Raw genomic sequence first — 22,142 nt, 5'->3', positions numbered from 1 at the left:
AAAAAGAAAACACACAAAAACAACTTCTTTAAAAACATCTGAATTCAAGAATTTTAAAAGAAAAAATGTCATATTTTCAAAGAAATTTAAGAAGACACAGGAAGCTTTAAAAAAAACAACAACAACGGGGAATACAATTTTCCATTTCCTCACTGCATTTCCTTATTTAATTTGGGTTTGTTTGTTTTTTTTACTGTTTTTGCTTTCAGCAACATTATTACTTCTTTGATTTTAAGTAATCAAAAACTAATAAATATATTATATAATTATCTCTTTCTCTTGTTAGATGTTCAAATAAGATTAGTCAACCCACTTGAGTCTGAGTCAACTCGTTGCTCTGGAAGAGTTGAAATCTATCACAACAACAGATGGGGAAGAGTCTGTGGAAATGCCTGGGACATAAATGATGCTGAGGTGGTCTGCAGTCAGTTAGATTGTGGACCGGCACTAAATGCCACTCAGCGGGACTTTTTTGGAGAAGGAACAGGACAAATCTGGTTAGCTGATGTGTCCTGTTCAGGAACGGAAAGTTCTCTAACTGAGTGTCAGCACAGAGAATTTGAGGAACAGTACTGTGGATATTATGGGGATGCTGGTGTCATCTGTTCAGGTGAGATAAATTCAGAATTATTCATCACCATCTTATTATTTTTACCATCTGGAATTGTTGTTTGTTGTTGGTGTAAATTTTGTGTTAAAATTCAGGGTGAGTGATCAACCTGAGCTCATACGTGAGCTCAATGTGCAGCAATGAGCAATTATATGATTCAGTATGAATGTAGGTGTAATACAAGGAGAAATATGTTCTTTGTTCATCACACTTTGAAGCTGCCAGTGTGACACCACAGTGGGATTATGTGGATTTTTTGCATTTGTGTCATTAACTGTTTGTTTGTAAAGGTTATATAATTGAAAGTCTAATGAAACTACCATCATTATTACCATCATTAACAAGTAATCAAAATTCAAAATATACTATATGCTGTATTTCAAATTAAATAGGTTATTTGTTTTCTGCATTTAGGTGTGCCCATCAGATTAGCTGGTTCTGGGTCCACTCCGTGTGCTGGAAGAGTTGAATACTACTATAAAAAACGTTGGGGAACAGTCTGTGATAATGACTGGGACATAAATGATGCTGAGGTGGTCTGCAGACAGTTAGACTGTGGACCAGCACTGAATGCCACTCGATCAGCTCAATTTGGTGAAGGAAAGGGAGACATCCTGCTTGATAATGTGGCTTGTTCAGGAAGTGAAAGTTCTCTAACTAAATGTCAGCACAGAGGATTTGGGACGCACAACTGTGGACATCATCGGGATGCTGGTGTCATCTGTACAGGTGAGATGTTCTTTGGATCATGTAAAATATGACTTAAAGGCCGCTGTGCACCTTACAACCACTAACAGTAGCCCATTATTTAATTTTCATTACTGACGTTTCCTCAAACAAATCTCCTTACGCAAGCAGCCCCTCCCCTATTTTCCCTGTGTTGTCATGCACTGTGTAGAACAGAGTTTAGTGTGGCAGATGTAGTTGATGATGGACAAAGAAGGTAAAACGGTGGATCTGAAAAGTTACGTGAGAAATAGAAAAAAGAAATAGATGCAGTAAAATGTGTCAAATTGATGGACATGTTAACTGTCAGGGCTGCTGCGGCAACGTCAACAGTAGTACCGGCAACAACTAGTAACAAGCAGCCGTCCCAACAACAGAGTGAGGACGTGACAGAGAGGAAGGTCTGATTAACAAGCACAAAAAAACCCAATAATACCAAAATACAAAGTAGATGGAAGTATATAATTAGGAAGGGAGAGATTCAAGTAAAATGAAAAACTTCGACCATGAGCCACTGCTAACAGCCAAAGTGAAGCTTTGAATTGTCACTTGCCACCTGCAACATGACATATCATTAGGTTTAGTGCTAATTCATTCTTCTTTTTTTACTTGCTGTTTCCTGTTTTACTTTGAAGGTTACTTTAACCTTGTGATGTGCTTTGGAATAGTTAGCCTGTGTCCAACTGTCTTTGAAGACTGCATTTCGTGCTCAATAACATGTGTGTGTGTTTATATATAGTGCTGTCTTCTCCTTGGTTTGACTGTGCTCTCCCAGTGTAATTTGTTTTTATTGTTGTTTTGGTTTAGTTTGTTTGTTTTTGTATTCTCTATTCGATTTTTGCAACAGCCAAAAACTTCTCACTTTTTGGTATTTCACCTGTCTTGTATTTGGATACTCTCTTGAGCTTGTGTAGCTATTGTGCTACTTGCCATTTTCTTTCCTGTTGAACTTCATATTACTGTATTTTTTTTGATAAATGTATCTGACAGATGTTAAAATTGTTGCCTTCATTAAATAACACTAAACTTTACAATCATAATCAAGTATATATATTTTTTGTTTAGGAATCAGATTAGCTGGGTCTCAGTCCCCATCCTCTGGAAGAGTTGAAATCTATCACAACAACAGCTGGGGAACAGTCTGTGATGATGGCTGGGACATAAATGATGCTGAGGTGGTCTGCAGACAGTTAGTCTATGGGACGGCACTGGCAGCTCCTAAAGAGAATCATTTTGGTGAAGGAAGTGGACCAGTCTGGTTTGATGATGTGGCCTGTTCGGGAAATGAAAGATCTATAACCCAGTGTCAGCTTGGAGAATTCGGGAGCAGTTGTAGACACCATAAAGATGCTGGAGTCATATGCTCAGGTACAGCTCTCATTGATCCTTCACACGTTGTTTTATCAGCCACTCAGTTTAGATGTGTCAATGTGTGTTTTGTGACAAAATTATAGGTAAGCTGTTGAAATGAGTTCTTATACTAAGTATATTGTGTCATATTCAGCAATGAAATGCTCTGCAGCTGTAATCCACAGAGAAATATGTTTTTCATCATCCTGCTGAAACAAAAATGTGGGTCTTGTCAGTTGTATCTCCAACTGAACTTCAGATGATTAAATCTTGTACAGAAATGACTAACAAAGATTGGCAAATAGCTGCTGCCGTAAACCCACAATAAACATGACAGTTTTTATTTAAAAGGCGTATTCTATGTGTTCAGGTGTAGCCATCAGATTAGCTGGTTCTCTGTCGACTCGTTGCTCTGGAAGAGTCGAAATCACCTACAAGAAAAAATGGGAAACAGTCTGTGATCATAACTGGGACATAAATGATGCTGAGGTGGTCTGCAGAGAGTTAAACTGTGGAACAGCACTGAATGCCACTCAGTCTGCTCACTTTGGTGAAGGAACAGGAGAAATCTGGCTGGAAGATGTGTCCTGTTCAGGAAGTGAGAGATCTCTGACTGAGTGTAATCACGGAGGATTTGGTATACACAGCTGTACACACAGTAAGGATGCTGGTGTCATCTGTTCAGGTAAAAAGAAATAATCATTATAAAGACATAATCAACACATTAGAATATTTTTACAGTATTGCAATCATTTCATCATCTTATGGTGTTTGTCTCTTACTACATTTGTGTGAAGAGGTATATTTCAGTGTTTCTGACATGTTTAGTAGCTTCATCACATCTTTCTTTGTCAAAATCTTGCGCGGGTTTCTCCCATTTTTTTGCTAAGCAAAAAGAAACCTCCCTTCATGAAACTTAAAGCTTTTCCTGTGACACTTATGATGTAGCGGTCCGACTTTTGTACCAAGTTAATTTGCTTTGCTTCCAAGTTGCAAATCTGAATTTCTTTTTGTTTTTTCCTTTGTAAATAAAAACAAAACAAAACAAAACAAGAATATGAAGCTAAGAATACTCTTAACTAAGAATACGTGATCGCAACTCAAAACACTGGGACGAAGATCCAGGACCATGAAAAATATCTGGCAAGCAAACTGCTGGAAAGCAGCAACATCATGAGTGTGAACTGTCAAAACAATAATATTTTATCTGATTGGAACATCTTATGATAACATTCAACACTGAAGCACATAAATAAAACTGTTCTTTAGTAGTTTTTTATGATCAGTGAGCAGCTCAGCATGCAGAGTGAGTAAATGAGTGTAGTCATGAACTAATTCCACACTGAATAACACTCATTCCATAAAAAAAGTTTTTGTTTTATATTATGCTCACTGTTCCTAGGTGTGCCAGTCAGATTATCTGGAAGCACTTTGTGCTCTGGAAGAGTTGAAATCTTTTACAACAACACTTGGGGAACAGTCTGTGATGATAACTGGGACATAAATGATGCTGAGGTCGTGTGCAGAGAGCTCGGCTGTGGAACGGCACAGAGTGCTGCTGTATCAGCCCGCTTTGGTGAGGGAAGTGGATCCATCTGGCTTGATGATGTGGACTGTTCAGGAAGTGAGAGATCTCTGACTGAGTGTCAGCACAGAGGATTTGGGACACATGACTGTACTCACCAAAAGGATGCTGGTGTTGTCTGCTCAGGTGAGAAATTAAATTGTTTCTTATTATATTATTAATATAATAAGCTAAACGTTTTACCATTTTTAATTGAATCCTCTCTCTGTGACTGCTATTTCCTCAGTGATCCTCCCAAAGCCCAGAATCTCCATGAATCCTGCTAATAAAGTTAAGTGGAGAAGTGATCTCAGCATCACTTGTTCAATATCACCTCAAAGCCAACAGCTTCTACAAGGAGAATTTACTCTGAAGCAGATTTCAGGCTCATTCGTCCAGACAAAACCATCAACCACCAACTCTGCTACATTCAAGATCCTCAAAGTAGATTTTGACAAGGACGGATTGTACCAGTGTGAATATTCATACGGCTCCAGCTTCTCCACAAGTGACTCTGCTAACATCTCTGTTATTGGTAATAAAATGTACCATTGTTTATATTACAGTGATTTCGTTGACAGGACCAATACTGTGCACTTGTTACACCCACTACAGGTTATTAGTATGACATCACATCCATTAAGATAAGAAATACCAGCAACACTCACTCCCCAATCATCTCTTTGAGGGCATGAACTACATTTCATTTCATGCCAATATATACTGCGACCAATAAATAAAAATTGACATGATCTTAATCATATTCATGTGACTATATTATCTGCAAACCCTGAAAATATTCATCTATGCAGGAGTTTTCCTGAGTGAGCTGTAATAGACAATAGCTATGGAGAAACAAGTACAACACATTTCCAAAAATGTTGGGCTGCTGTGTAAAATCAAAGTAAAAACAGGAAGCAATGATTCGCAAGTTTCATAAATCAATATTATATTCACAATTGAACACTGAAAGAGTGTTTAACCTGAGAAAATATATGATTGAAAGAAAAATACAAAAAATACAAAAATAAGAAAAATAGTTTTCATTTTTACTTCCTAAAATCTGGGTCATGTTTACCACTGTGTAGCATCCCCTGGAATCTGGGGGAGTGTATGGGGAGCAACAATGAATAAAGCCTGGACAGAAAGAAAGAAATGAAAAAATGCAGATATGGTAAAATCATAGACTTTATTCTTAACACAAAGAGACCCCAACACCGTTATATCAATATCAAAACAAGAAAGGAAAACCACAACACAAATTTGTCTATCCAAAGGGAGGGAAAAGACAACAGGCAGCAGCTGGGTCCTGGAGAGAGCAAAGGTCACACAACACAGGTGTGTTAGAGCTGTAACAGACAGCCTGTAAGTATCTGTGAACTGAGGAGATCAGCTGCTTGACTTTTGGAAAAGGACTGTACTGCAGGGAGTCAGCTCCCGGACTCCTCTAACATGAATAGTATTGTCTTGCTGAAATATGCAAGTCCTTCCCCAACCTCACTCCCTCTTTTTCCTTCAGTGCCACCCTCACAGGCTGAAAGCTATGACATTAAATCAGTGATATAGAAATTTTCTGCCATCAGTTGGTGCCTCTTTTTCACTAAAGCTTCTTTATTTGTTGTTTCTTTTGTTCTCAGTGTCACTGGAGCGGCCCAGTATCTCTGTGACATCTCCAAATGGAGGACTGGTCAAGGTTTATGAAGGTGCAGAAATCATCAAGGGTTACAGCTTCATCTTCAGCTGCAAAACTAGTGTACACTATCCTGGAGCTGTTTTCTTTCTCATCTTCTCTCACTCTAATATGAAATACAACATGACATCTGTCAACAACTCAGCCTCCTTGAGTTTTCCTGTAGCTGACCTTGAACATGATGCCGACTACAGCTGTGTGTATGAGATAACGCTGTCATCAAGGAAAATCACTGCTCAAGAGGCTCAGTGGATTCATGCCTTTGTGATATGTAAGTAGACAGATGAACTCAACATTTCTATTTGCTGTTGAATGGCAGTAAATGAATGACATAGATCACTAGATTCACTGCAACATATTTACATGTTTTTTTTTTAAACATCACTCCAATAATGCAGTAAAGAATAAAGAAAGTATCTGGAATACAAATAAGATTTATTCCTTTTCTATTTTTTAATTGTATTTTTTGTGAGTACATGATTGAACTCGAACATAACCATGCCAATTGTTATAAGCGGCTGATGAACAAAGAAACAACCCCTGCTGAGAACCTGAGAAATTGTGGGTATAAACTGGCAAATACATCTAATAAATGTTTTTTTTTCCAGTCCTTTAAAATCAAGCTGAGAGTCTCACTTTAAGACCCTCATATCATAAAATTGAAGCTAAACACCTAAAATAACTATCTAATGACTGCCTAAAGATTTCCAAGACTATCTGTCGGTAGTTCATTAGTAGCTACTGTTCAGTCAGTGATGCAATGTGGCCACCACATTGTGTCTGGGATATTTAAGTGTGATGGGGGTATGGGTGGGTAGAATTTTATATGCCACTTACTGGTAGCCCATCATTTAATATTTATTTTATGTTAAATAGCACGATTTACAGGGAGTGTTTTTAATATATATATATAATTTGTTTTCTAAGGCTTTTAAACCCTCACTCTCACTGATGATATACTGATGATACAGATCTCTTTCCACAGATTCAAGAACTCGAATCCTGAGATATGTTTTCCTACCACTGATTCTGCTTTTGGAGAACATTGCCCTTCATTTCTACTATAAGGTACATCAGAGAAAATAAAAGCATGTATTAAACCAAGTAGCAGCTGTGTAGGAACAATAACATGGATTGTGTCCCGTCTCTCCAGGTCTCCAAAAAGCAGGAACCGGCCAAAAAAGAGAACGCTGAGACGGATGTTTCCAGAGCTGAAGAAGAAGTTCACGCTGAGGAGGAAACAGCAGAAGAGATGGAATAGTCTTACGCGCACGCGCGCGCGCACACACACACACACACACACACACACACACACACACACACACACACACACACACACACACACAGGTGGAGAGGCTTTCACCCAAATATTATTTCTCACAGGTTGATAAATAAATACAATAAGAAAAGAAGAACTGCTGAATTTGCTCTTTAGTGACAAGGTTCAACTATAGAGCACACAACAAGGTGAAGAATAGAGTGAAAACAATGTAAAAAAAACATGATGCAAATGTGTGTTTCTTATATAAATTTGTGGAATCTTGAGGCATGTTAAGATTCGTGTATATACTGTATGATTTCCTTTTACATATATACCCTAAAAACCCCTAAAACTAGAAGACAGAACTTGCTCTGTAAGCACTGATGTTACTATGTGTCAAATCTCTATTTTGAGAACTGCTTACGGTAAAATGGAAGCAGAGACATATATTTTTTATCTTCTTTGAAGTTTGATTGCAAGATTGACATTATTGACAAAGACATTATAGATAGTAAACAGTTGAGATGAGTACATAGAAAAAGCACATCAAAACAATGCCTACAAAGAAAATGATGATCTTGTATGAAGATCTACTGGAAACAAATTCTTCATTCTGTAACTTGGAACTGAATAATAAATTGTCTCACAACATTTAATGTATAAAGTGTGAAAACAGAGCTGCCAGCAGAGACACAGGAAGTCAGTGTGATTGAGATAAGGGTATCTTATAACTGCTACTGCTTTACAAAAATAAAATTCAGAACAACAAAATAACTGTGGTAAATTTGTTAGTTAATATGAATTAGTTTTTAGCTGATATTTTCTGTATTCAGAAATTTTTGCACCTGCTCTAAAGCTATATCTCTCTGTATTAACATTCACCTGATAAGTCTGTCATCGTGCTTGTGAGTTATATTTTTGACACTTTGTTTTCATTAAAAGATTATTTTTGCTTTCAAAAATCATTCATTATTTACTGTTCTCAAAAACTCATTTCAACTACACTAGTGTGACTGGGGACCTTATGCCCTGATAAACATGAGATCCCCTAACTCTTCACTCCACATATTAATATAGAGTAGAGGAGGGAAGATGGAGTGATGGTCAGAGTGGTTTTAACACCTTTTTTGTAAGGCATAAACAGCATGAGGTACAAAGGCTCAAACTGTGAGTGATAAAAGCCTCAAGGTTGGAGTGTGAAATGTCAGCAAGTTTCACTGTAATTGCAGAACCACCCCACCCCGACTGAACCACTCTTGCGCTCAGTTATCTGCTGTAAATTAGGTGATCTCACACAGATTATCAGATGTATATGTTCTTTCTTCAGATAGATGTTAGTGTTGCACAAAAAGCAGTTTAGCCTCCAAAAACCAACATGAAAAAAGAAAAATATGAGAAAAGAGATTATGTCATTTTATGACTTTTTTGTATGAATATTTACTGAAAAGAAAACATGCTGTTAAATATACCTGAATATAAAGCTGTCTCACATTCATGCTGCTTAGAACTTAAAATATATCGAGTGTGAGAACTAGGGATGGGTATCGAAAACCGGTTCTTGTTGAGAACCGGTTCCCACTGTTTCAATTCCTTGGAATCGTTTGCCATTTTTGCAAACGATTCCCTTATCGATTCCAGTCGCCCCGAATGACGTCACCACGTTGCGGAGCGTCATTTATCTGGCAGGAAACATGGCGGCTCAAACGCTAAAAAGTTTGGTTATACTTTACGGGAACGGATGACAACAGGGCAACTTGCAATACTTGCAAAGTAGATATTTCATTTAAGGGAGGAAACACTACGAATATGCAAAAGCATTTGCTCACAAAACACACGATAACCTTAAATAAATGTCGTGTTTTTAATTCCGCTCCGGACTCGTGAATCTCAACCCAGCAGCAGCGGTAACGTTTGCACGTCCTCTCCCGTTAATGCTGCAGGTAAATAATCAACTAACAGTGCATATTATGTTAGCGCGATCTGCCTTATTACAAAACCTGCCATTACTGTGCATTTAGGTGACCATGATGAGAGAGACAGACAGAGTCTGGCTGGCTCAGATGCTGGCAGTTCTCGCTGCAGTCTACCGGTAGCGTCTCCTTTCAGGCCAGGATAGACGAACGTCACCGAGCAGTGACTAAGTTTGTGGTAAAAGGCTTGCACCCATTTGCCACAGCAGATGCCCCCGATTTTCGGTAAGTGAATGTGTTTAATTGTAGGCAGGGACATTATTGGATATTCTTGTGTAATTGCTACAGAAGAATATTTATTTTATTATTTTACATTCACAATTTTTTTTCCTGGGGACCCTGTGACACCCCATTGAAGAGCCGTAGGTTGGATCTGTTAAGATCTCACTGTTGGGTTTGTAAGGCCATGTTACTCCTAAATTTCTATCTTGTTCAAAGAGAAGATATAAAACAAAGATCTAAGCTAATTGACCTTAGTGTTCTCCTTTTTTTTAAAAAAAAAAATAATCGATAAGAGAATCGATAAAGAATCGAATCGTTAAACAGAATCGAAAATGGAATCGGAATCGTGAAAATCTTATCAATACCCATCCCTAGTGAGAACAGAGCTGATAGCAAAGACACAGGAAGTCAGTGAGAGCGATAAGGGTATTAAAGGCTATGAAAGGCTGTGGTTTTGTGACGTTTGACTTTGATCAAAAGATTTCTTGAGCTAAATTATCAAGGATCGTTAATCTGAAGAAGTGTCTTGTTACAGTGACTGTGCTGCCCTGCTGCATATATACAGTATAAATGGACAATAATAAATCAAGCTTATGCATAAGTTCAGTAAGAAAGCTCTGTAAATACTCATCTGCCTGCTTTCTTGAGTATTAGGCTCAGGGGCGATTCTAGGATCAGAGCTTTGGGGGTGCTGAGCACCCAGAGAGCTGCCCAGCCAGGCAAGATAAACCTGTCTCTGTCAGTCCCTGCATCCTTAAATGTTGTCCCGAGTTCTCTCTGACTGTCACTTTGGTGCATTTAAACCCCTGCATCCTCCCTGTCCTCATCGTCTGTTGTCTTCGTCTCCGTTATCAGTCATCATAATTTTACCATCTCTGTGCAAGTCTGCAAATTTCTTTATTGATATAAGATTCTTAAATTCATCAAGTCTCTCTGTGCCTGGGTCCTCGTCACAAAACATGACATCACTGTTTTGTACATTTTAACACAATTTAATCCCACATTTGTGAAAGAAAAGCAAAACACTTTTTTGAAAAGTCTGTAACAAAACCATCAAATCTGATCAAGGTTATTTAAATGCTGCAAAAGAAGAATGGATTGGAATAGAAAAAATACATATCCTAACCTTAATTACTGGGGAGAATAATGAATGATGCTCATAGTGAGTAAAAAGTAAACTGAGTGCATTTTAGGACAGAGATTCACTTTTAATGTATAATATAATACAGATACATAAAAAATACTCCCAAAACAATAAATTATTACAAATAAATTATTACAAAATATTAATAAAAACTATAAAAATGGAGGCAACTTTGCCTGTGGTAGAATGTATACAATGTATGAAAAAATCTTTACTGCAGACACTAATTTTACTAATTTAATAATAATAATTTTGTGTTGACTTTCATGCTTTCATGGTGGTCCTTAGGAGAGCTTGATATTTTATCAGGTGGTACACACTGTAAAAAGTTTGAGAAACACTAATAAGTGTATGTGTGCTTTTGGAAAACATTTAAAGCTGCTGTACAGAATCTTTGAAACAAGCTTAAAACATTTTTAGAATATAAACAGAGCACTCTGCTTCTCTTTACAGCTCCTCGCTCCACCAGGGCTGTTTGGCTCTTTCTGATAGTGTGCAAATGTGATGTACGTACTGCGGCAGTCATACAGACAACTGGACGGTCCAAAAGTTGGCCTACCTATTACTGGCTGAGGTTTTAGTAGAGTTGTGGCTGAGCCACATAAAAATATATTATTAATTTTAATCTCCCCAATCAATGATAATGTTATGTTGGAATGTTGTTAAAGAGGGTCAAAAATGTTTCAACCCAGTTTGTTTTGCAGATTCTGTATACCAGCTTTAATATAGGGAGAACACAACTTCCAGATTGTGTGAGTAAAATCAGGTTTTTTTCTCTTTGTCAGTTTAACAGTTTCTGCCTGTCACTATTCCCTGTCTGTTTTCCTACCTGGTTCTTCCTGACCTTGTACTTTCTCCTCACGTTCCCCTCTTTCCTCTCTCCCTCTTTGGACTGACAATCATACACAAGTAGATTGTATTCAATTAGATAAAAAATTACATTAATATGAAAAAAATTATATTAAGATCGCTAACAAAAAGTCCTCTCTCAGTGTACTTTAAACCAAAAGGCAAATAACCAAACCACATGAACATCTAATAAAAGATATAAACATTGAAACACTGATCCAACATTATTCTTGATTGACGGATCATTTGATTTTACACTTTTACCTGAATGTGGCTCCTTTTTTTGAAAAAACTTCCTTGTATCCATTACGAACCTAGCTGTCTCTCTGTACACACACACACACACACACAACAGGAGTTATAAGGTTAATGGGCATTCAGTCAGTTAGCTAGTTAGTATCCATTTCAAACAGGACAGTGGTAACAACAACAGGCTGTGGACAATTTAAAGTTTTAGATTTTAAATAGGCTATATACATTTCAATGGGAGTAACAGGACGGTCAAATGTCGCTGAATTTACTACAGAGCAGGACGGATTGTAGGGTAGCAAACATCAAATCAAATCAAAGCAAATCAAAATTTATTTATATAGCACATATTAAAACAACAGTGTTGACCATAGTGCTTCACAGTCAGTAAAAGCATGCGTCGGAAACACGTTTTCAACACTGCAGGTTACCTGGGTGTAATGTTTTTCAGCTAAAAAGAAACATGGTGTGACTCCTACTTAACCATATAAAGAGTAACTGAAGGTTAAATGCAGCTAATATGTCCTGTTTTAAGCCAGGCACTTACACCTCCGCTCTGCTGCGTCTCAGCCACCATTGCTCTGGCAGCAAGAGCACTAGAGCCAGAGTAGGGGAGAGCCGAGCTGGAACAAACCATTTTGGGAGGGGGGGTTATCTATACTTTTGTTGTTAAAATGTTACTTCTCAAACAAGTACAGTACTGTATGCTTTTTTTTTCTTTGTTTTACATTGCTATCACTTTTCCCCTCTGTTAGTCTCTGCACTGGCATCGTTACTCTAATCCAAACATCTTCTTGCCTTCCTTCCTTGAGCCAATCAGTGTCCCCTATGTGTGGTTAAAATCTGTGCTCTCCATCATTCTCCCTTTCATTCATGCAACCCACCTCCTCCCCATCTCCACCACACAGACACCACGGTCCTCAGTTTTCATGTTCACTATCACCAGCGTCTATAACACAGGTTTCGAACTCCAGGCCTCAAGGGCCGGTGTCCTGCGGGTTTTAGATGTGTCCTTGATCCAACACAGCTGATTTAAATGGCTAAATTACCTCCTCAACATGTCTTGCAGTTCTCCAAAAGCCTGGTAATGAACTAATCATTTGATTTAGGTGTTTTGACCCAGGGTGTTATCTAAAACCTGCTGGACACCGGCCCTCGAGGCCTGGAGTTTGACACCCCTAGTCTATAATCATCTGTTTAGATGATACTAAGCATCAAACACAATAGTAATTCTGATATAGTATAGAATCAGTTACATTTCTCACTCCACCTTTCCACCCAACAACACCTCCTAATGTACCTCCTGTACAGTGTTGTAGTTGTAGCTCAAGAAAAGTACAATTTACTCATTATTTTTCTTTAAAGTATTGCAGTACGTTACTTCACTAAAGAAAGTAATTAATTACACTACTTGTTACAATATTTCCTTGTTACTCCATAAAATGACCTGAAAGGCACTGTCACATAATTACCACTTAATAGTACAAACTGGTAATTATGTGACAATGTTAGCCCTGCTACAGAATGGCGACCTGTCCAGGGTGTACCCTGGCTCTCGCCCTAAGACAGCTGGGATAGACTCCAGCCTATCCCAGCTGTCCCTGAACAAGATAAGCGGAAAAGGATAAGTGGAAGAGAATGGATGGATAATATAAACCTTAGGATATAGTCCCACACATGCAATCTTTGAGTTTTATGTATGAACATGAAGTCGACAACAAACAGGTGTTGAAGTGGTTCTGTGAAACCAGCTCCCAGCTTGGATTTCGGACACAGACACAATCTCTACCTTTAAAATTAGGCAGAAGCTTTTTGATAAAGCATGTAGTTAGCACCGGATCAGGTGCCCCTCAATTCTCCCTTAGTTATGCTGTAATAGGCCTAGGATCCTGGGTGCTTGTCATGATCCACCGAACATTTAGTCCTCTCATCCTCAACTGGCAAATGCTGCTGGTTCTGCTGGAGGTTTCTTACTATTAAAATTGAGTTTTTCTTTCCCACTGTTGCCAAGTACTTGCTCATAGGGAGACTTCTCTCAATGAGTATTTGTGTGTGGCTCCTGTGGAACATTATTGAGGGTGGGTGGTTGTTACTCTCACCAGAAATGGGCATTTGCTTACTTACTTTGCCATGGTTAGGGGGTTCTGGTCCTTGGTGGCTTGCGCCGCTGTGCTTTGCAGTGGGGGCTCCACGGAGCGTCAGTTTTCAGGCACCTGGAGTCCTGATGTCCCACTCTCAGCCCCATAGATCATATATCACTTATCAGCCAGTGTCTTGGGGGTATCTATGTGCTTGTTGCCTGCCTATCCTCCCCAGTCACAATTGAATACCTACCTGTGCAAAATGTACTTGTTTTCCTGGTTGCACATTATTTTACTTCCCTCACAAAATCCATAAATTTCTATAAGTTGTTACATCCTGCATTAGGTGACAGGAATCTTGGCAAACTTTAAATCAGGTATGGTTTGATTTTTATGAGTCAAATACTTTTAGGCTATGTCCACACTAGCCTGGATACATTTGAAAACATACATTTGTGTTTTGGTCTGAAAATGCTCTGCGTCCACATTATCGTTTTCAATTGTTTTCAGAGTTGTGCGTCCACACTGAAACAGCCAAAAATGCTTACGTTCCAGTACAGCGCATGTGTGAAATGCAAGACAATTCGAATTCAAGACTGCTGCAGAATATTCACAACATTTTAAGCTAAAGTTATAATTACAAAGTTTATATGTTCAGTTGCAAACCCAAAATTGTTCTTCTCCGTTTGCCAAGACTAGTGCACAAAATAATAATGCATCAGCAGAGACAAAGAGACATATTATGGGGGTACTGCACATGAAGAGGAACTAAACTCTTCACATGCAAACCTCAGAGTTTTTAACCACTAACAGTTTGTTCCAGCCTCAGTGGTACTTGTTGATGACAGCTAATAAAAAGTGTCTAAAACCACTGACCAAATCTTGCAAAACTGCTGATGTGTTTCATGCATGGATGGAAATATCACAGCTCTCTTGGAACAAACTTTGCATCAAAAAACAAAATCTACAATAATATTTTAAGCAGATTTTATTATTTTTTTAAACTGTGCATATTTCTGCTTATTATTTCATGTGACCATCTGGACTTAACCACCATAGGTTAGGTCTGGACGGCGCTCTGGCACAGCACTGAGGAAAGGCACAAACTGAAAATTCAATTCAATTCAGTTCAATTCAAATCACAGCAACCGTTGCCTCACATGGCTTTATATTGTAAGGTTAGAAACATTAAATAATGCAGACAAAAAAAACCCCCAACAATCAGATGACCCACTATGAGCAAGTACTACATAAAAATATGATATATCATATCTTGGTAATAATCAATAATCTAAAAAAATATGATCATGAAAATATGGTGACAGACTAGGATGATAAATAGGTTCTTGTGGTGAAAATGTGTTAAATAAAATTCTTAGTTAAACCAGTGCTTTTGTAACAATGAGGATGGCAAGAGTTGGAGGCTGCATAGCCCGATAGAAAGCTTTATTACATTTTATTTGCGTTTGTTTAATTCAAATAAGGAAAATAAGAATCAAAGTTAGACTTACAAACGTTCCACCTCAGCGTGAGACGGTCGTACCCTGAGAGAGGCAGATGTTTCTTCACACAGCAGCCAGTGTTGGTAAAATGGCAATCTCTCTCTGGCACACGGTGCAACCCCGAGAGGAAGCTCCTCCCCAGTCTAGCAATAAAACTATATAGAATAGAGGTGACCCTAGCTTTTACCAATGACAAAAAAAAACACTGATCAAAAAAGCAATTTCAGAAAGGCAGGCTCTCGCTTGACCAGTGAGAGAACGAAGGAGCCAGGGTTTAACTTGATCCCTGTTAAACAGCTGTTTGGGGGCTATGACCCCACCCCCCCTCGCTCAACCCCAGCGACCCAGAGTGACTCGCCTGTCTGACCTTCACCTACTGGAAATAGCCCCCTGACTGTAACCCCCGAGCCACAATCTCGAAGTCCTCCCAGACCCATCAATAAAGTCATTTCAGAGAGGCAGGCTCTCGCTTCAGCCACTGAAACACAGGGAGATGGTTTTGATCTGACCAATGAGTCGAACTAATGGCCTCCTGACGAGTGAAGCGTGCAGAGTTTTTGAAATCAACCAAGACAGCTTTGCAGACTTTGCAGACTCTCCAGAAATAAACATCCTTACCAGCTACCCGCAACTCAGTGTTGCTGGGCCCCTCATCACATTCAGGTGTTTTTCCACTTAAAACATCGCTCTTTAAGATATTTTTTAATGAACTGACAAAGAGTCCGTTTTAACATCCAGCACACCCGAGGAGAGCAGCAAACACGAATGATTGTGAAGAAGCAACAGACATTTGATATCAGGTCTTAGATAATCGTGAGTTATTGTGTCTGATGGTGAAAAGCACAACGTTTTGGAAGAGGCATACAGCCACTGTGGAAAAACGAAATGTGTGTAAGTTCTCTAAAACTGTTTGTAATGCTTTTAAGTGACACACGTAATGTGATCATGAAAGAACATAATTTTTATTCTTATCCTTTGAAAGTATGTCAGATCTTTTTTGTGCTTGCTATGCTTTTCTTTTTAAATCAGTTTTTCAGTGTGTAGTTTTTATAGAAACTTTGTCCATTGTATGTGGAATCATGTATCTTTGATAAATAAAATATTTAATCTTGTATTCGTCTACTTTGTGGTCATTGAATAAAAATTAGTCACATATTGCACTGAAATGTTTGGTGGAAAAAGTAAACAATGTGTTGTGCTGCTAAACTTTAAGGTTCTAAGTTACCAAAGCTGAAATAAGAAAATGCCAAGAGGAGACTAGCAGCACTGAGTCTGCATGTAAAACATGAAAACGCCATAGCAGTGATACTTTTTCTTACATATGTGCACTTATTCTGTTGTTGTGTTACTTTACTGTTCCAATGAAACAAGAAGATCTCATTTTCAAGAACATTTTTGGGCCATCCTGTGATCTCATTTGCCATATTCTCTTTATATCTTACAGCTATTTCCAGTTTATGTTATGATTATGTTTTAAATTAGGTTGTAATATTAAAGTCACTCTCATAGCACTGATTTTAGAGTAATGTGCAACAATTGTAATGTCATTTAAATTTCCAAGCTGCCTTTTCTCCAGTAAGGGTTATGGTGAAGCATGGTTAAGTTGATTGCAGACTGACCACGAGAGGATCCCTTAGTAAGCTGCACAGCAGAAGTTTTGATTCAGTTTTCACTAAATTACATAAAAGGGTCAAGACTGTCCCTTGCAGACAGGAATACCAATGTCTACTCACAGTTCCTTAGAGACACGCACAACTCACACTATTCGGCGGCCTAGAAGTCCACTGTTGATTGTATTAGCTTAACCCCTGTGCTGGACCATGTGCTCAATAGTGCAACTGCGCTCTATGGCCACCAGGGGGCTCTCACACGTACAGTCAAAAGGCTTTCCAACATTACATGAAGGAACCTTTTAAAAACAAGCCGTCCATGCTCACCGGTGTACACACGGGTGCTCACACACACAAACTACACCCTTTTTGGCTCCTACCTCAAAGCACACTGTGCGCTGTCAATATTACGTGCTGCACAATAATGTTTAATATTTAGTATTTACTGTTATATTCCCATATATCATTGTGATGTTGTTTATTGTATTGCTCTCGTTTTCTTCTGCTCGTTTTCTTTTTTCAACAGGTGATCCAGGTGATTGATATATGTATTTTTTTTGTCTTCTTATTTAGTTGGTTTTTGTTTGTTTTGCCCTTTATCCCTGTCCCTCTTCTCTGCTGTTTCTTCCCCCTCTTCCTTTCTCCCTTCTAGCAAGTGAAAATAAAAAAATAAAATAAACAATAAAGGTGAATCAAATAGACCATTAAGGCTGGGATGGTCAATTTGGTAAAGTAAATCTGTTAGGCATCTTTCCTCGTCTTTAGACAATAATTCTGATGGCAAAAGAACCAAACGGGACAGGCAAAAAAAAAAACCCAAAAAAAAAAAAAAGAAAATCATGACCAGAAAAGTCCAGGTTGCATCCATTTTAAGCATGTGAATTACAATGTCTTGTTTTACTTATACTGGAATTGAGCATGTACAGATTCCAAAAGAGGAGGTTGTATCTAATCAAATTTTTGTCTTGTAATGATTAAACACAGAGTCAATACAGTACAAGTGTAGACAGGCAGTCACCGCTCATATATATATACGAGTGTTTGTGTATAAATACACAAACAATACACAAATGCTTTCAATTGTGTAATTTAAGTGATCTAGGTAGCTCTGTTTTGAAGTTCAGTTAATGCTAGAAATGTGTTTTGGAGTTTGTATGTGTTTTGTCTCTAGGGGCCACTGTATATATTCATATATAAACATTAGGGGTGCAACGATACTCGTATCGATATCGAACCGTTCGATACAGTGCTTTCGGTTCGGTACGCATATGTATCGAACGATACAACATTTTTAATTTATTTTATCAACTTTCCTTCTGACGATGCTGTCTGTGTTGAGCGCTCAGTGGATCTGCGCTCGACAGTGCAGCCTAGGCGGAGTAGTCGAACACAGATTCACTGAGCGCAGGGCAAGCTAGCTAGACAGAAGTTAAGCTCCTTGCAACATGGCAAATTGAACCTCCCCCACCCTCATTCAGATCTGGCGTTTGGAACTATTTTGGTTTTCATGTGACGTATGACCCTGAAGGTAAGCGTGTCATGGACAAAAGTAAAACAGTATGTTGGATGTGCCAGCAATGCTCAATTGGTGGGAACTAGTGTGTTAGCGCAGTTAGCTCGTTAATGTGTTGACGTCTTCCAGCCCCACTCATGAGGCGATCCGTGGTAGCTCGTTAACGGAGATTTGCCGTGTTGTGACCTTAACGTCATTTCAGATTAACGCTGACAGCACTAGTGGGAACACAACCAATATGACTGCACATTTACTCCGACATCATCCTAGTGCAAAGACAAGTGGAAGCAGACAAAAACAAGCACGCATGCTACAAACTTTACCCGAGTCATTTAGACAGCCGTTAGCACATGATTCTCCTTATGGGGACCTGATATGTTTAATATGCTGCTGAGAATATAGCCCAGAAGAAGCGTATAGTATAGCTTTTATTTTGGAAAGAGACATTTCTCCATAATAAACTCTCTTTTCCAAAGATGAGTGATTCCTCAATCAGATACAGGGCTCGCAAAATCGCTAGCCCGACGTCCTGGGGCTTTTTTCCAGTCGGGCTACCAAAATCTATCTCTACCCTGCCCGTCGGCCTATCGTAGGAAGGAAAAATATATGTCAATGCTTTTGCATTCTTTCGGAAATGTAGCTGGGTAATTATGTCATTGGCATCGGCCACTGTCAATATGTGACATACTGAAATCGCGTTTGAATTTGCGCTTGTTTTTTGCTTTCACTTTGCAATCGCGTGAACTGTGTATAGAAAGCGACAGTACTGATTGGTGAGTGATGATAATTTGCGCACCAATTCCTCTGACATCGTCTTATCAATCGTTAGCTTACTATGCAAACATGACAAGTGAAATCTCCTGCAGCTTAAACATGTGAGAGGTTGATCGCGCAGAGAATCGCTGAGCGTTATGTTAGTGCGTGTGTAAAAGCAGCAGGATATATATTTTAGTTCTGCTGAGCCAAATAAGACAGGTCAGGGTGAAGAAGTGACAAAACGGAAAGGTTATGACAAATCAGACTATAAGGCAAAAAGAAAGTGCAGCTTTATGGTTTCATGGACAAAAGAATTTCTGTGGCTGCAATATGACGAGCTAAATAACCAGGGCTGCACATAAGTGGTCCGCAGGTGCGCATTCGCTGTCAAAATAAAAACCTGCACAAGATAAGAAGTTGCAACGCGTGTTTGCGTACATAAGATTTTAAGGAAGAGGACAGACATTTGTTTAGAACTTTTAAAGATGTCGAAGAAGCTCCTTTAAACAATTACTGTGATGTTCCTCCACCTCCAAAGAAATGTCAGAAGGAGTCCGAACCACAAAAGAAGCACGTATTCTCGGAAAAGTGGTTGCAGGAGGTGAGCTGGCTTCAAACAAATGATGAACGCACAGAGATGTGGTGCAGAATGTGCCGTGAAAATTTAATAAATGACAAATTAATAAAAAGGCATGAACATTTTTTTTGTATCGAAAAAATATCGAACCGTGACACCAAAGTATCGAACCGAACCGAACCGTGAATTTTGTTGTATCGTTGCACCCCTAATAAACATATATAAATAAAACCACTTTTTTATATATTAGTAATTCCTTTTGTGCATAATTTCATATTATTGTTAATAATAAATTAATTAAAGCAACAAAACAACCTGAAGAGCTGGTTCGGAGCTGAAAGAGCCGGGTCTTTTTAGTGAGCCGAGCCAAAAGAGCCGGTTCTCTAAAAAGAGCCTGAAATCCCATCACTAGTCCGGAGCTGGGTGCTCATGTATGTACCAGCTCACTTCCAGTGGCATATAGATACTTTCCTTCCTTACTAATAAGTTGCCAGAAAAGATTTTAAAAAAATTATAACTCTGCCCAAAATATAATTGTGCTGTAATTGGACATTTGGCTTTCTGGTGTAATGTTTGATGCAATGCATCAGCAGTGTTGCAACATTTAGTGTTTTTTTAAAAAAAAACTGTCAGTGGTTAAAAACTTTGAGGTTGGCGTGTAAAGCGTTTCGTTCCTCTTCGTGTGCTTTACCCCCATAGTATATCTCTTCCTCTCTGTTGATGCAATTTCTGCTGTGAGCCTTTGGGTTTCTTTGCAATAGTCTTGGCAGACAGAGAAGAGCAAGTGTACATATTAATATAGTCACAATGAGCATTTTGACCTTAACATTTTTACCTGCATAAATTGCGAAATACATTTTAAAGCAATAAACTGCACAAAATCAGGGCAGAAGTGTTACTGGGAGATTTGTTAATTATTACTTTTTGTTTTACATATGCAAAGAGTTTGAAACCCCAAGGCTGCCAACCTGAGGATTCTGTTGGAGCGTCCTTTCAGGAAAAACCTTTACACAAACTTAGCTCTGGTGTGTACCAGCAGTTTTCAAGAAGATTTTTAGGTAACTTAAGAAACAGAAATGATTGGACCTTGTGCTGCTCTTTTAGATATGTTAAATGGTTTGTGGTCATCATGTTTGTTGCTCGTACTTTACAATGATCCAAACGCCTTCTTTTTAGATTATATTCAGATGTTTTATATGTGAAAATATTGTTGAGAAAAGAGTTTCTTGCTTTATCTTTATCAGGAGAAGCAAAAACAGAAACAGATGGTCATGAGGGGCTGAGTGGAGAAAGGAGCTTAGTTAGCAGTCATTTGTTTTTTACAGTGTAGCACAAATATTGAAGTGTTAATCTGTGTAACTGTGATTTAGCTTTTTGCACTATCACAACAGTTTGAGACTGTAGGTGGAACAAATTCCTGCAGCCTTCAGACGGCTGCAACAAACTGCAAGTATCAAGGAGTAACCTTCACTTCAGCTTTCTAACTCTTGTGAACGCAGAACTGGTAAGAATATCATTGCATTTTATTCCATCTGGCTGACCACAAAATTAAACTTTAAATATGAACTTTTTTTTCTGTGTGATCACTTGAAGAATAAAACTGGAAGAAAAGAAAAGCACAAATAGTGGTGCCTGTCAGTAGCATTCAGAGATGAACACAGTTTGAGATTATTATTAGATTCGGGTGTTCAAGTCAATCTAGTGCTGCACATACGTATTTCTTTTATTTCATGCAGGTGCCAAACAGTGAAATAAACAAAGTTTAAATTTTCCTCTCCTGCTTCAATAGATGTCTTGCCAGATTTGATTTATTTGTTCTTTTTAATGTGGGTATACAGTGGTAAATACGTGTGTGACAGGAGAATGACTGCACACATCTCAACATTTTCAAACACTTTATTCTGGTTGTTGTAATTCACACACGCAGCTTTGCAGCTCGCAGCTGAACACATCACCAATAACAACAAAGGTCAAGACTTAGTTCAGACTGTAAGCCGAGGAGGCGTGATTGCAGATGCCGCTCAGGTGCATCCACCTCCCCTGCAGCAGCACCAAAGACCATGCCTCACCACAACGTCTATAAATATTTTTTTAATCCTTCAGAGGAGGAGGTTTTTTTGTTTTTAATATAATTTGTTTTCTAAGGCTTTTAAAACCTCACTCTCACTGATGATATACTGATGATACAGATCTCTGTCTACAGATTCAAGAACTCCAATCCTGAGATATGTTTTCCTACCACTGATTCTGCTTTTGGAGAACATTGCCCTTCATTTCTACTATAAGGTACATAAGAGAAAATAAAAGCATGTATTAAACCAAGCAGTAGCTGTGTAAGAATAGTAACATGGATTGTGTCATGTCTCTCCAGGTCTCCAAAAGGCAGAAACCGGCCAAAAAAGACAACGCTGAGACGGATGTTTCCAGAGCTGAAGAAGTTCATGCTGACGAGGAAACAGCAGAAGAGA

The 22,142-nt window shown here is 38.6% G+C and overlaps 1 protein-coding gene across 1 annotated transcript in view; it reads left to right on the top strand.

Annotated features, from left to right (window-relative positions):
* LOC118453915 (scavenger receptor cysteine-rich domain-containing protein DMBT1-like) overlaps positions 1 to 22,142 on the top strand; it is a 59,394-nt gene that overhangs the window by 12,709 nt on the left and 24,543 nt on the right. The window contains exons 5-9 of the mRNA XM_087831327.1: positions 287 to 610; positions 1,025 to 1,339; positions 2,402 to 2,704; positions 3,057 to 3,371; positions 4,089 to 4,397. Coding sequence (XP_087687453.1) covers positions 287 to 610; positions 1,025 to 1,339; positions 2,402 to 2,704; positions 3,057 to 3,371; positions 4,089 to 4,397 — 1,566 coding nt within the window. The remainder of the gene's footprint in view (positions 1 to 286; positions 611 to 1,024; positions 1,340 to 2,401; positions 2,705 to 3,056; positions 3,372 to 4,088; positions 4,398 to 22,142) is intronic.

This window comes from Neolamprologus brichardi, chromosome 18, assembly GCF_056152115.1.
Source record: "Neolamprologus brichardi isolate AB-2024 chromosome 18, ASM5615211v1, whole genome shotgun sequence".
Taxonomy (NCBI): Eukaryota; Metazoa; Chordata; class Actinopteri; order Cichliformes; family Cichlidae; genus Neolamprologus; species Neolamprologus brichardi.
Note: the sequence above shows the minus strand (reverse complement) of the source record. Positions and strands in the feature narration are given on the sequence as shown.